This window comes from Oncorhynchus mykiss, chromosome 18, assembly GCF_057628025.1.
Source record: "Oncorhynchus mykiss isolate SJ-2025 chromosome 18, ASM5762802v1, whole genome shotgun sequence".
Taxonomy (NCBI): Eukaryota; Metazoa; Chordata; class Actinopteri; order Salmoniformes; family Salmonidae; genus Oncorhynchus; species Oncorhynchus mykiss.
The window spans coordinates 33,260,001-33,273,437 of record NC_143039.1 but is presented as its reverse complement, the minus strand read 5'-3'; the positions used below and the strand labels follow the sequence as shown (position 1 = coordinate 33,273,437).

General features: G+C 45.6%; 1 protein-coding gene across 1 annotated transcript in view; it reads left to right on the top strand.

Moving 5' to 3' along the window:
- The window catches only part of LOC110495916 (aryl hydrocarbon receptor), a 77,881-nt gene that overhangs the window by 14,416 nt on the left and 50,028 nt on the right, over positions 1-13,437 (top strand). Inside the window, exon 4 of the mRNA XM_036952418.2 lies at positions 11,283-11,398. Within this exon, the coding sequence (XP_036808313.2) occupies positions 11,283-11,398 (116 nt within the window). The remainder of the gene's footprint in view (positions 1-11,282; positions 11,399-13,437) is intronic.

Below are 13,437 nucleotides of genomic sequence, written 5' to 3'. Positions count from 1 at the left end.
CAAACGTTTCGGGTAGCCTTCCACAAGCTTCCCACAATAAATTGGGTGAATTTTGGCCAATTCCTCCTGACAGAGCTGGTGTAACTGAGTCAGGTTTGTAGGCCTCCCTGCTCGCACATGCTTTTTCAGTTCTGCCCACAAATTTTCTATAGGATTGAGGTCAGGGCTATGTGATGGCCACTCCAATACCTTGACTTTGTTGTCCTTAAGCCATTTTGCCACAACTTTGGAAGTGTCCTTGGGGTCATTGTCCATTTGGAAGACCCATTTGCGACCAAGCTTTAACTTCCTGACTGATGTCTTGAGATGTTGCTTCAATATATCCACATAATTTTCCCAACTCATGGTGCCATCTATTTTGGTAAGTGCACCATTCCCTCCTGCAGCAAAACACCCCCACAACATGATGCTGCCACCCCTGTGCTTCACGGTTGGGATGGTGTTCTTCAGCTTGCAAGCTTCCCCCTTTTTCCTCCAAACATAACGATGGTCATTGTGGCCAAACAGTTATATTTTTGTTTCATCAGACCAGAGGACATTTCTCCAAGAAGTATGATCTTTGTCCCCATGCGCAGTTGCAAACCTGTTTTATGGCAGTTTTGGAGCAGTGGCTTCTTCCTTGCTGAGCAGCCTTTCAGGTTATGTCAATATAGGACTCGTTTTACTGTGGATATAGATACTTTTGTACCTGTTTCCTCCAGCATCTTCACAGGGTCCTTTGCTGTTGTTTTGGGATTGATTAGCACTTTTTACAACAAAGTACGTTCATCTCCAGGAGACAGAACACATCTCCTTCCTGAGCAGTATAACGGCTGCATGGTCCCATGGTGTTTATACTTGCGTACTATTGTTTGTACAGATGAACGTGGCACCTTCAGGTGTTTGGAAATTTCTCCCAAGGATGAACCAGACTTGTGGAGGTCTACAAAAATTCTGAGGTCTTGACTGATTTCTTTTGATTCTCCCATGATGTCAAGCAACGAGGCACTGGGTTTGAATGTAGGCCTTGAAATACATCCACAGTTAAACCTCCAATTGACTCAAACTATGACAAACAGAAGCTTCTAAAGCCATGACATCATTTTCTGGTGAAATAATCTGTCAGTAAACAATTGTTGGAAAAATGACTTGTGTCATGCACAAAGTAGATGTCCTAACCGACTTGCCATAACTATAGTTTGTTAACAAGAAATGTGTGGTGGGGTCGAAAAACGAGTTTCAATGACTCCAACCTAAGTTGTACGTCAACTTCCGGCTTCAACTGTATGTGTTCTACTATTACAGTATGAACATGTACACTTAAGGCTCGTGTTCCAAACTGTACACTTCCATGTAGGTTAAAAAGCAGTTCTAACTTAACATGTCCTCAGCTCTGTCTTAACATTTCAGAATCCGCTTCCTTCTGTTACCCACATCAGGAAGAGAGACTCATGGTGTTGAGTTGCTAAGCAATGGGGGGGCTGAAATCGCCCCCGGCTCACCCAAAATAGATTACCCCCCATATCCAGCTATGGGGTGTAATTTGGGAGCCAGCCCTGAACAGCCAGGGATTCATTGAGTCCAAGGAGGTTGAATGGTACAGCATGGCTATGTGCTTGGATCGGATAACCTTGGCAATGAGAGTCATCAGCAAACCACTGTAATCCAATTCACAGCTCATTGCGGCATCAAAATGTATCCCAGGTATTCCAGGAAGAGGAAGGAGTCCTCTTAGCCAGCTACATAGTCCTCTCCAACTGTACTGTGTCATATGCACTTCTCGCCTGTCCTGATCGGATCAGCTGATTAAAGCCACATTATGCGACAATAGTAGCATTGCTTGTTGTGACCATGATAGAGTGTGGTACTGTGATCATGTTAGCCGTCTGTTGTTGCTGTGCAGCTGTCCTCACCCTCAGATGAACAAAGTGCTTTCAGACAGTCTTGAAGAGAATGTAATAGTATACTTTAATATCCCATTGGGAAATGCTTTGCAACAAGGGGGTGTGCTTTTTAAAGACGGAATCACAAAGAAGTACCGGGGGGAAAAGAGAAACAAATGACAGATTTTCTCACTCAGGAGGCCTACTATCTTTTGATAAAATAAACATCCTAATTTTAACCAAGTTGACAGCGTCAAGGACATTTCACGGTACATGTTGTTTTTTTTAAGTGTTGTTTATACAGACAGACAGCGGGATCTGGCAGGAAGCCAAACACACATGTTTTATTAGTCTCTGAGGACATCTGGCGTCTTCAAGGTTTCTTTCTGGATCATTTCTTTCAGCCATGTGTGCGCTTTCCTTTCAGTTGAGTGTCATCATAATTCATTGATTGATTTATTCAGTCGAGTGTGGTGGAGGTTATTCAACTGGGAGCGCTCCCTCTCTCTTTAAGCTTTCAGTATTGTCTGGGGTAGTCAGTCAGTCAGTCAGAAAACAAATCATAATCTTGTAACTTGTGACCTTCGTATTGTTTTCCATTCAAAAAAGTTCTAGTCCCGGATTCAGTCCGAACGCGCTTTGTCGACTGCACCTTTTAAAGGCGACGTTCCCGTGTTCACGGTAAACACTGCATATGTCAGCTCAGTCGGAAATGACCTTTAAATGGCGCATAGCAGACAAAACGTGATCCGATTGAATCCTGGCCTAAGTTGTATTGTATTTTGGCTGCAGGTACTCTAGCGGTTAGAGCGTTGTGCCAGTAACCAAAAGGTCACTGGTTTGAATCTGTTAATGTGCCATTGAGCAAGGCACTTAACCCTAATTGCTCCTGTAAGTCGCTCTGGATGAGACGGTCTGCTAAATGACGTGAATGTAAAATGTTGTATTTACACTTGGTTGTCCTGATTGCGCTTTATGGTTATCCAAACACCACTGTTTCCAGGATAGGCCATCTGCTCTGCTGTGATCTGAGAGCAGGCAGATTAGGGCTTACGTAACACTACATCGCTTTTCAGTTCATGTTATTATCATCTTCGTGTGTGTGTGTGTGTGTGCGTGCGTGCGTGTGTGTGTTGGAGCAGTACATACTGCACTCTTCAGATGTTGTTTATGCTAGTGGTAAATTAATTAATTAATGCTAGTGGTTCTGTTTTCTAAAATAAAGGATGGTTTGGGTGGGGAAGGGTTTGTGAGTGTTGAGTGTTTGTGCTAAGCTACACCTGTTCTATTTCTACTTCCTGATCCTAAGCCTCCCTGGTGTGTTAAGACGGTTAAGTCGATCCTCCCCACCCAGAGAGGCACTGATCTCACGCTAGAATAGAGAGTGGAAGTAGCCTGGGTACCAGTCCGTTTGTGCTATCATTCCACTCCTTGCCACTCCTTGTTTGGCATGACAACAAAGCACAACGACTGGTACCAAGGCTAAAGTGGAAGCCCTGTAGAGCAACTTTCTGGTGCGGTGTCATAGTACAGCATTAAAGTATCCTGGTCCCAGATCTGTTTGTGCTGTATAACCAACTCCTATGGTCAAGTTTGGCATGACAGTGACCGTAGCAGTTGGCAAGACAGCACTAACAGATCTGGGACCAGCCTGTGGCGTTGTAGTAACGTTGTATAGTGTTGTGTCCCAGGCAGCATCGCTCTCTCTCTCTCTCTCCTCTACTGCACCTGCTCAGCCACTAAGGAAATCCATGTGCCTTGTTGCATGGAATACTGGCTGTATAATTACTCATGTTTTGATTTAAATGATACAAAAGTTCACATCACGTCATAAGCATAGAATGGCCTTAATCACATCTTAATAATGTTCCTCATTACCAAGCTAAATATAGGGTCATCTAACGTGATTCAAAGTGTTCAGCGATGTTATTGTGCTGCACAGCATGACAGAGATATCAACGAGGCTATAATACGATTAGCACTCATATGTCCGGGTCCAGCATCTCACCGACAGGCGAAGGGAAACATAACATAACATGAATGGAACAGTCCTCTAATGAGTGAACCATCTCAATATTGTACCATTTCCGTTCAGTCCTGGAGTAATGCTTTAAGATGTGTCCAGAATCTACAACTAGACAGTCAGGGCCTGTGCTCGGGGCTTGAACTATCACTAACAACCAGTGGTGTAGTGGTGGGTAAACGCAGAGAGAGTGTTTACCCAATTTTTGCAGGAATAAATGTATTGAAAATATAGGGAGCGTTACTTTAGTTTCCATTAACGGAAATCAGCGTTTTCCTACCTATTTGTTTGTTTGTTACCTCTACGTCACTGCTAACAACCCATGATGAGGTTGAATGTTCTCTCCCCTACGGTTAGAGATGGGGTTTAGCAGGAGGATGTTGTCACCTCTACGTCACTGCTAACAACCCATGATGAGGTTGAATGTTCTCTCCCCTACGGTTAGAGATGGGGTTTAGCAGGAGGATGTTGTCACCTCTACGTCACTGCTAACAACCTATGATGAGGTTGAATGTTCTCTCCCCTACGGTTAGAGATGGGGTTTAGCAGGAGGATGTTGTCACCTCTACGTCACTGCTAACAACCCACGATGAGGTTGAATGTTCTCTCCCCTACGGTTAGAGATGGGGTTTTGCAGGAGGATTTGGGGAACTCACCTGGGATTGACCTTGTTCGTTTGGGCCATTAGCTACATACATATTTCACACGTCCCATTGGTGTCTCTTGGCCCATGGTGTGGTGGCGGGCAGTTCACTCCTTCCCCTGTGTGTGTGTGTGTGTGTGTGTGTTATCCCCACCCCTTTCCCCAGTGTGAGCTCGAGCTGCTTCCTCTCAACACACAGACATACACACATACACACACACAGACAAACAGAGACGCCCAGACACACACACTTTCTGGGTAATTTTCATTAATAATTCATGAATCGGGGGGGGGGGGGGTCTGGGTTGGAGGGTTGCATGTGTGTCCCCAACACAAGCTGTCACATTTAACGGGTCACTGTTTATGTCACACACACACACACTCTATTGGTGATGTGCCATTTGTGGGAAGGCGGAGGAAGAGGGAGAAGGGGGGAGAGGGTTTCAGAGAAGGAGAGTGAGAGATAACTGTTAATTGATTCATTTGTGTTCATGGTTGAAACCTATCTGTGACACTATTTAGTAGAGTAGTTCACAGAGCTTTAAAATAGTACAGACAGTAGCTGTTTACATTAGTACGGTAACATTCTTTAAAATAGTACAGACAGTAGCTGTTTACATCAGTACAGTAACATTCTTTAAAATAGTACAGACAGTATCTGTTTACATTAGTACGGTAACATTCTTTAAAATAGTACAGACAGTAGCTGTTTACATTAGTACGGTAACATTCTTTAAAATAGTACAGACAGTAGCTGTTTACATTAGTACAGTAACCATCTTTAAAATAGTACAGACAATAGCTGTTTACATTAGTACAGTAACATTCTTTAAAATAGTACAGACAGTAAGAGATAAGAACAACAAATAATTAAAGAACAGGGAGTACAGGAAGGGACTGAGCACACACCCCTGAGGTGCCCCCGTGTTGAGGATCAGCGTGGCCTACCCTTACCTACCCTTACCACCTGGGGGTGGCCCGTCTGGAAGTCCAGGATCCAGTTCCAGAGGGAGGTGTGTAGTCCCAGGGTCCTTAGTTAGTGATGAGCTTTGAGGGCACTATGGTGTTGAACGCTGAGATGTAGTCAATGAATAGCATTCTCACATAGGTGTTACTTTTGTCCAGGTGTGGAAAGGGCAGTGTGGAGTGCAATAGAGATTGCCTAATCTGTGGATCTGTTAGGGTGGTATGCAAATTGTAGTGGGTCTAGGGTTTCTGGGATAATGGTGTTGATTTGAGCCATGACCAGCCTTTCAAAGAATTTCATGGCTACAGACGTGAGTGCTACGGGTCGGTAGTCATTTAGGCAGGTTACCTTAGTGTTCTTGGTCACAGGGACTATGGCGGTCTGCTTCAAACATGTTGGTATTACAGACTTAGACAGGGAGAGGTTGAAAATGTCAGTGAAGACAATTGCAAGTTGGTCAGCGCATGCTCAGAGTACACGCCCTGGTAATCGGTCTGGCCCAGAAGCCTTGTGAATGTTGACATGTTTAAAGGTTTTACTCACATCGGCTGCGGAGAGCGTGATCACACAGTCGTCCGGAACAGCTGATGCTCTCATGCATGTTTCAGTGTTACTTGCAAGCATAGAGGTTATTTAGCTCGTCTGGTAGGCTCGTGTCACTGGGCAGCTCTCGGCTGTGCTTCTCTTTGTAGTCTGTAAGCCCTGCCACATCCGACGAGAGTCGGAGCTGGTACAGTACGATTCGATCTTCGTTCTGTGTTGACGCTTTGTCTGTTTGATGGTTCGTCAGAGGGCATAGCGGGATTTCTTATAAGCTTCCCAGATAGAGTCCCGCTCCTTGAAAGCGGCAGCTCTACCCTTTAGCTCAGTGTGAATGTTGCCTGTAATCCATGGCTTCTGGTTGGGGTATGTACGTACAGTCACTGTGGGGACGACATCCTCAATGCACTTATTGATGAAGCCAGTGACTGATGTGGCGTACTCTTCAAAGCCATCGGAAAAATCCCAGAACATATTCCAGTCTGTGCTAGTAAAACAGTCCTGTAGTTTAGCATCTGCTTGCCTGACCACTTTTTTATAGACCGAGTCACTAGTGCTTCCTGCTTTAATTTTTGCTTATAAGCAGGAATCCGGAGGATAGAGTTATGGTCAGATTTGCCAAATGGAGGGCGAGGGAGAGCTTTGTACCACCTTTAATCTCTGTGTGTGGATTAAAGGTGGTCTAGAATTGTTTTTTCTCCCTCTGGTTGCACATGCTGATAGAAATGAGGTAAAACTGCATTACAGTCCCCGGCCACTAGGAGCGCCACCTCTGGATGAGCGTTTTCCTGTTTGCTTATGCCGGAATACAGCTCCTTGAGTGCGGTTTTAGTGCCAGCCTCGGTCTGTGGTGGTATGTAGACAGCTACGAAAAGTGCATGGGTATGCACTCAACCACACAGCCATATATTTACAGTATGCAGTACAGTAGCCATCTATCCCCAGTACACTCAGCCACAGAGTCACAGCCAGAGGTAGGGAAGGTTAGAGAATGCCGGTGGTGGCCCGCAACCGATGGAGTTGGTCATCTGTACACAGGAACTGAGGAGCTCCTATTCTGATTGGCTGCCACCACATTATGCCAACAGGAAGTGTGTGTGTTCAGTAAGCGGGCGGCAGGCAGGCACTCCCCTTGTTCTACGGAGTCAAAAGCAATTGCTGTTTCCTAGGCGCCCCGGGCACTGTGTGTGTGTCACAGGCATCTGCTGCTGCTGTGGTGTCATCGACACGTAACGCGGCGCACAAATAGGCCCTGGTGTTAATGTTTGATGGCTGACATGCCTCTCCTCTGCCGGCTCTCCCTTCAACAGCAGCAGCCAGTGTGGTTCCACGACGCTGCACTCTGTCTCAGAGAAATCTCTCATCGCTCCCCTGTTCATTCACTTAGACAGGTGTGATGTAATGGCGCTTGCCGTCAAGCCAGCACTGGCTATAGCTAACGTTGTAGTGGATTTTCTCGCTTGTCTGGGCTGTACGTAGAATGTGCTGGGTTGATTATGAGCATTCCAGAATCCAGTCGATCTCTATGTTGAATGAAAGAGTTGATTCTGTTGAAAAGATGGGATGAAGATGAGTTCAATGAGCCAGGGTTCTAACTGAATCCTGCTCTGTTCTGTCCAGAATAGCAACAAGGAGCCGTCTCTTCTTCTTCTTCTTCTTCAGAAAACCAACGCTACGCTATTTGCACCAGCGTGTCAATTCATGTTTTGTAAGGATGATCCGACCGCCCAGTTTCACCCAATTGATGTCCAGCCTCTCTTCCACATGCTTCCCTAGCCGCCTGACTCTGGATTTCAGGTAGCTAGGGGAAACAGCCCTGCTAACTAGGAATACTTTTCCTTGTTGGCCGGAGAGAGAGGAAGAGAGAGAGGAAGAGAGAGAGGAAGGCAGACTGACACGCTACTGCTCTACTGCTTCATTGTGGAAATGAGACACAGGTCCGTGTTCGTGAGAGCAACGTTGGGCGTGTGAGAGAGAGAGAGGGTAGCATGTTTTTAACTCCAAGTGGACAGATAGACAGGCACTAGACCCTGTGTAGTGTAGTATAATGTACTGTCGTGTACTGTACTGCCTTGTAGTGTAATATACTGTACTGTAGTGTACTGTAGTATGTCCCTTAGCTTGTTCTGTCCCTAACAGAGAAGAATTTCCCAATCCCCTTTCAAACAGGGAATGCTGTGAGGGTCATTGGTGATATTGTGCGTAAACACCAACCTCACATCAATATCAGCGGTTTTGCCTTTGAAGCCGTTATCTGTTGTCCACTTTACAGATGTGCTTGTTCATTTGCAGTTTTAGTGCTTTAAAAAACATCTGCAAAGTGCTGAATCTCATCAGAGAGGCTACAATATACACTTCAACTCACTTTACAATAAGGAATCACTGAGTAATAAAAGGTTCAAAGGTTAAGTAGAGTATTTATGTTGTCTCTAGTCACGGTGAACCTGCATTTCCCAACCCCTTTAATACTGTTCACGGAATACTATGAGAGTTTCTATCATTTCAAATCTTTATTACTCGTTTGGACAAGGAGTTTCTGGGGATCTCTGCATGCAAGGTGAAACGATTAGTATCGCTGTTTTTGCCTTCCAGTCACAGAGACTGTGTTGGGGTCCTGAGAAGTACCATTGGTTGCGTGCTGGCCGCCCGGCCTTATAGCCCTGTCGCTGGTGGAATCCAGCTAAAGCCAATGGGAAAGAGGCCACAGAACTTCCACAATGCCTTTGAAGGAACAGACCGATGTAGACCGAGGCAGAAATCTCTTTCCAAAGCTTCCCCTTGGCTTTTAACGTTTAAACTTCTCCATTTGTCTCCACCAAAACAGAGTCAAATCTTTGTCATTGAGGAGCAAGGGAACATTGTTTGGTCATGTATTAATTAAACTGTGTTAGAGTGCCTTTTTTTGAATTTTAACGGATTAAACAGCTGAAACCTTTTTCTATCACGTTTAACTTATCTTCACCGAACAGAAAAGGAATGCTGATTTCTATTCCTTTACTGATACTTCCCAGTAGATGAGTTTATTTCATTGCCAAGCAGAAGGGTTTAGTGTGTCAGTATGAATCTGTGTCTGATTATGAGTCTGGGTGTGAGTTTGGGTCTGAGTCTGAGTTTGAGTCTGAGTTTGAGTCTGGGTCTGAGTTTGAGTCTGAGTTTGAGTCTGGGTCTGAGTCTGGGTCTGACCTCCAGCACATTGACCTGATGGCGACAGACTTAACCCCCACAACTAAGTCCTAGGATGGTGGGTGTGTTGACCTTGTGACCCCTCTATTGTCCCCTCTAGCCTCACCCCCCCAGCCCCCTCAATCAAGTCCTACTCCAGATCACTATAGACCTGTGTGTTGGTCATTTAGAGCATCATGTCCACACACTGCTCAGGGGTCAGGGAGTTGTATAGGGGTCAGAGGTCACGCTGAAAGACTGTAGAGTCTAATCCCTCTCCTCTCTGTGTTTGGGTGTTACAACTCAAACTTCATTTTCTCCAGTTGAGCGGTAGCCTACATCCAAAATGGCACGTTCATTTCGATTTCTAATATGTGTTTCTTAGAGCTACTGTATATGTGTGTGTGTGGTGTTTAACGGTATATCCATATTGTAGAGCCAGGCAACCTCCCCACTGGTTTGAGCCTGTGATCCAGACTGTGGACCATGTGGGATGTGGAGGGGGTACTGTGGGTAGAGTACTCCTAGTTAGTTCTCCAGGGAGGGCAGACTGAGGCTCCAGAGTGATGGGCATACACACACACACACACACATTGGACAGAGTGAGGCTCCAGAGTGATGCTCCAGGTTTAGAGGTGCTGTAGAGATGTCACACCTGTTGGTGACTTTTTTCTCACCGTACAACACTAATGCCTTTTCCACGTCTCACACAAGTGGAGAAAATCCCTGTCCTGTCTGTCCTTCACTTTTCTCTCTTTCACTCCCTCTCTTCTTTTTCTCTCTCTTACTCTGTTTTTTCTTTCCTCTCTCACTCCCTCATTCTTGTATTTTCTCTCTCTGTCTCTCTTTCTCTCTATCTCTCTCTCTTTCCTACTCTCTCTCTATCTCTCTCTCTATTTTCTAAAGCATATTCAGTATACTAATAATTCAGAATACTTTCTCAGTGTTTTATTGTAAGGCTTTAGCTCTTTTCATTCCCACATCTCCTCCTTCTCTTTCTCCCCCTATCCCCTCCATGGTCTTCTCCTCCCCCTATCCCCTCCATGGTCTTCTCCTCCCCCCTATCCCCTCCATGGTCTTCTCCCCCCCTATCCCCTCCATGGTCTTCTCCTCCCCCCTATACCCTCCATGGTCTTCTCCTCCCCCTATCCCCTCCATGGTCTTCTCCTCCCCCTATCCCCCTCCACGGTCTTCTCCTCCCCCTTATCCCCTCCATGGTCTTCTCCTCCCCCTATCCCCTCCATGGTCTTCTTCTCCCCCTATCCCCTCCATGGTCTTCTCCTCCTCCTATCCCCTCCATAGTCTTCTCCTCCCCCCTATCCCCTCCATAGTCTTCTCCTCCCCCCTATCCCCTCCATGTTCTTCTCCTCCCCCCTATCCCCTCCATGTTCTTCTCCTTCCCCTATCCCCACATGGTCTTCTCCTCCCCCCTATCCCCTCCATGGTCTTCTCCTCCCCCTATCCCCCAATGGTCTTCTCCTCCCCCCTATCCCCTCCATGGTCTTCTCCTCCCCCTATCCCCCCATGGTCTTCTCCTCCTTCTGTCCAGGCCAATGTTGTCTGCCTCACTGGATCATCCTCCTCTCATAATGAATGTTTGCAAACACATCAGTAGTACTTCAAACTAACATGGGCTCAGTCAGAGCCATTAGCACAGCTACAGAGAGCCAGAATAGACAGCAGCATGCGCTAGACTAGGCTAAAGAAAGCACTCCGCAATGCCTGCAGGGAAAACCTGGAACGCTGGCAGAACCCACATCAGCCTTTAAAGCCCCCTTTAAACTGTTTGAAGTTTTGATTATCAATGCCATATGATTGGTTTCATATTTGTGGTGGTGGATGGCGTTTGTTGTTTGCGAGTCATAATGAATGAGCCTGTTCAGAGATGGTGTTTAATGAATTGTTAATGAGCTAGGGACCTGTCATGCCTGTGTGTTATAAAGCACTCTGACATTCACAGCAGTTCTCTGTAAACACTATTTCAAAGACTTAAGCCCTCTCTCTCTCTCGCTCCTCTCTCTCTCTCTCTCTCTCTCTCTCTCTCTCTCTTCACCTCTCTCTCCCTATTTCTCTCTCACTCTATAGTTGCCCTGAAGACCCACGCTTGCAATGGTTTGAAGGCCAACAGTGGTAACCATGACAACAGCAAGACAACGGGATTGGTGGATGGCTGGATGCCCGAGGGTGAACTCCTATTGCAGGTTGGTGGGCAGGCTCCAGGTGCAGGGCACAAACACACGACAAGCAGTGTGACACCCCAGCTGGGGCCTGCACTACACCATACATTCTGTGCACTGTAACTGTATCAACATATGTTTCAAATCATTGCATCAGAATGTTCCATTATGTCAAGAAATACAATGAGCTATCTTTCCACATACACACATCTATACACACACCACCACCTGTAGCCCAGGCACATCTGGTCTACTCCACTCTACTCCAAACTGACCAGTAGACATAAGAAGACTACTCCCTCTGTGAAGCTCATCTCTTCTAGCGTGTCTCGCTTCAGATCACGCTGCCTGCCTGCCACAGTGCATAGCTACATGTCTTAGCATTTCCCCAAACTTTCTGGGCTTCTGTTCTGTCCCTTAAGCATGCCACGAGCTTAGAGAGAGAGCGAGAGCGAGAGCGAGAGATGTCCGGCTGAAGCGTAGCTAAGTTAAGTGAGCAGTGCTTAGATTGAAAGCTTTCCCAGGCAGGCACAGTAAGAGCCTTGATAGAGAGGCAGGTGAGACAGGAGACTGCAGGGCTCTCACACACAGCAGGCACAACATGGCAGACATGGAAAGTCTGTCTTGTAGAGGGAGTGCACCACATGGGGACAAGCATAGATATGTACAGTTGAAGTCGGAAGTTGACATACACCTTAGCCAAAGACATTTAAACTCAGTTTTTCACAATTCCTGACATTTAATCCTAGTAAAAAGTCTGTCTCTTAGGTCAGTTAGGATCACCACTTTTTTTAAGAATGTGAAATGTCAGAATAATAGTAGTATTTTGTGAAGTGCACCAATCCCTCCTGCAGCAAAGCACCCCCACAACATGATGCTGCCTCCCCTTTTTCCTCCAAACATAACAATGGTTATTATGGCCAAACAGTTCTATTTTTGTTTCATCAGACCAGAGGACATTTCTCCAAAAGTACAATCTTTGTCCCCATGTGCTGTTGTAAACCGTAGTCTGGCTTTTTTATGACGGTTTTGGAGCAGTGGCTTCTTCCTTGCTGTGCGGCCTTTCAGGTTATGTCGATATAGGACTCGTTTTACTGTGGATATAGATACTTGTGTACCTGTTTCCTCCATCATCTTCACAAGGTCCTTTGCTGTTGTTCTGGGATTGATTTGCACTTTTCGCACCAAAGTACGTTCATCTCCAGGAGACAGAACGCGTCTCCTTCCTGAGTGGTATGACGGCTGCTTGGTCCCATGGTGTTTATACTTGCGTACTATTGTTTGTACAGATGAACATGGTACCTTCAGGCATTTGGAAATTGCTCCCAAGGATGAACCAGACTTGTGGAGGTCAACAATTTATTTTCTGAGGTCTTGGCTGATTTCTTTGGATTTTCCCATGATGTCAAGCAACGAGGCACCGAGTTTGAAGGTAGGCCTTGAAATACATCCACAGGTCCACCTCCAATTGACTCAAATTATGTCAATTAGCCTATCAGAAGCTTCTAAAGCCATGACATCATTTTCTGTAATTTTCCAAGCTGTTTAAAGGCACAGTCAACTTAGTGTATGTAAACTCCTGACCCACTGGAATTGTGATACAGTGAATTGTAAGTGAAATAATCTGTCTGTAAACAATTGTTGGAAAAATCACTTGTGTCATGCACAAAGTAGATGTCCTAACCGACTTGCCATAACTATAGTTTGTTAACAATACATTTGTGGAGTGGTTGAAAAATGAGTTTTAATGACTCCAACCTAAGTGTATGTAAACTTCCGACTTCAACTGTATAGTAATAGTGTTCTAGTGTTAACATACAGGATCTCAGCCTAGAAAGAAAAGGTTGTACCAGGCCTGCTGAGACCAGCTGATTAGTTTGGACTTGTTTAGAGTAGCTTCAAAAGTTATGTCCATGCCATAGCCTACTTTGGTGCCATCATTCATCCCCAACTTAAAGAGACATTGCTCTATTCTGTCCTGCACTTACAGGGGCCTATTTGGCCCTGCACTTAAAGGGACAGCGTTCTATTCTGCCCTGTTATTTGAGACTGTATCAACAGTT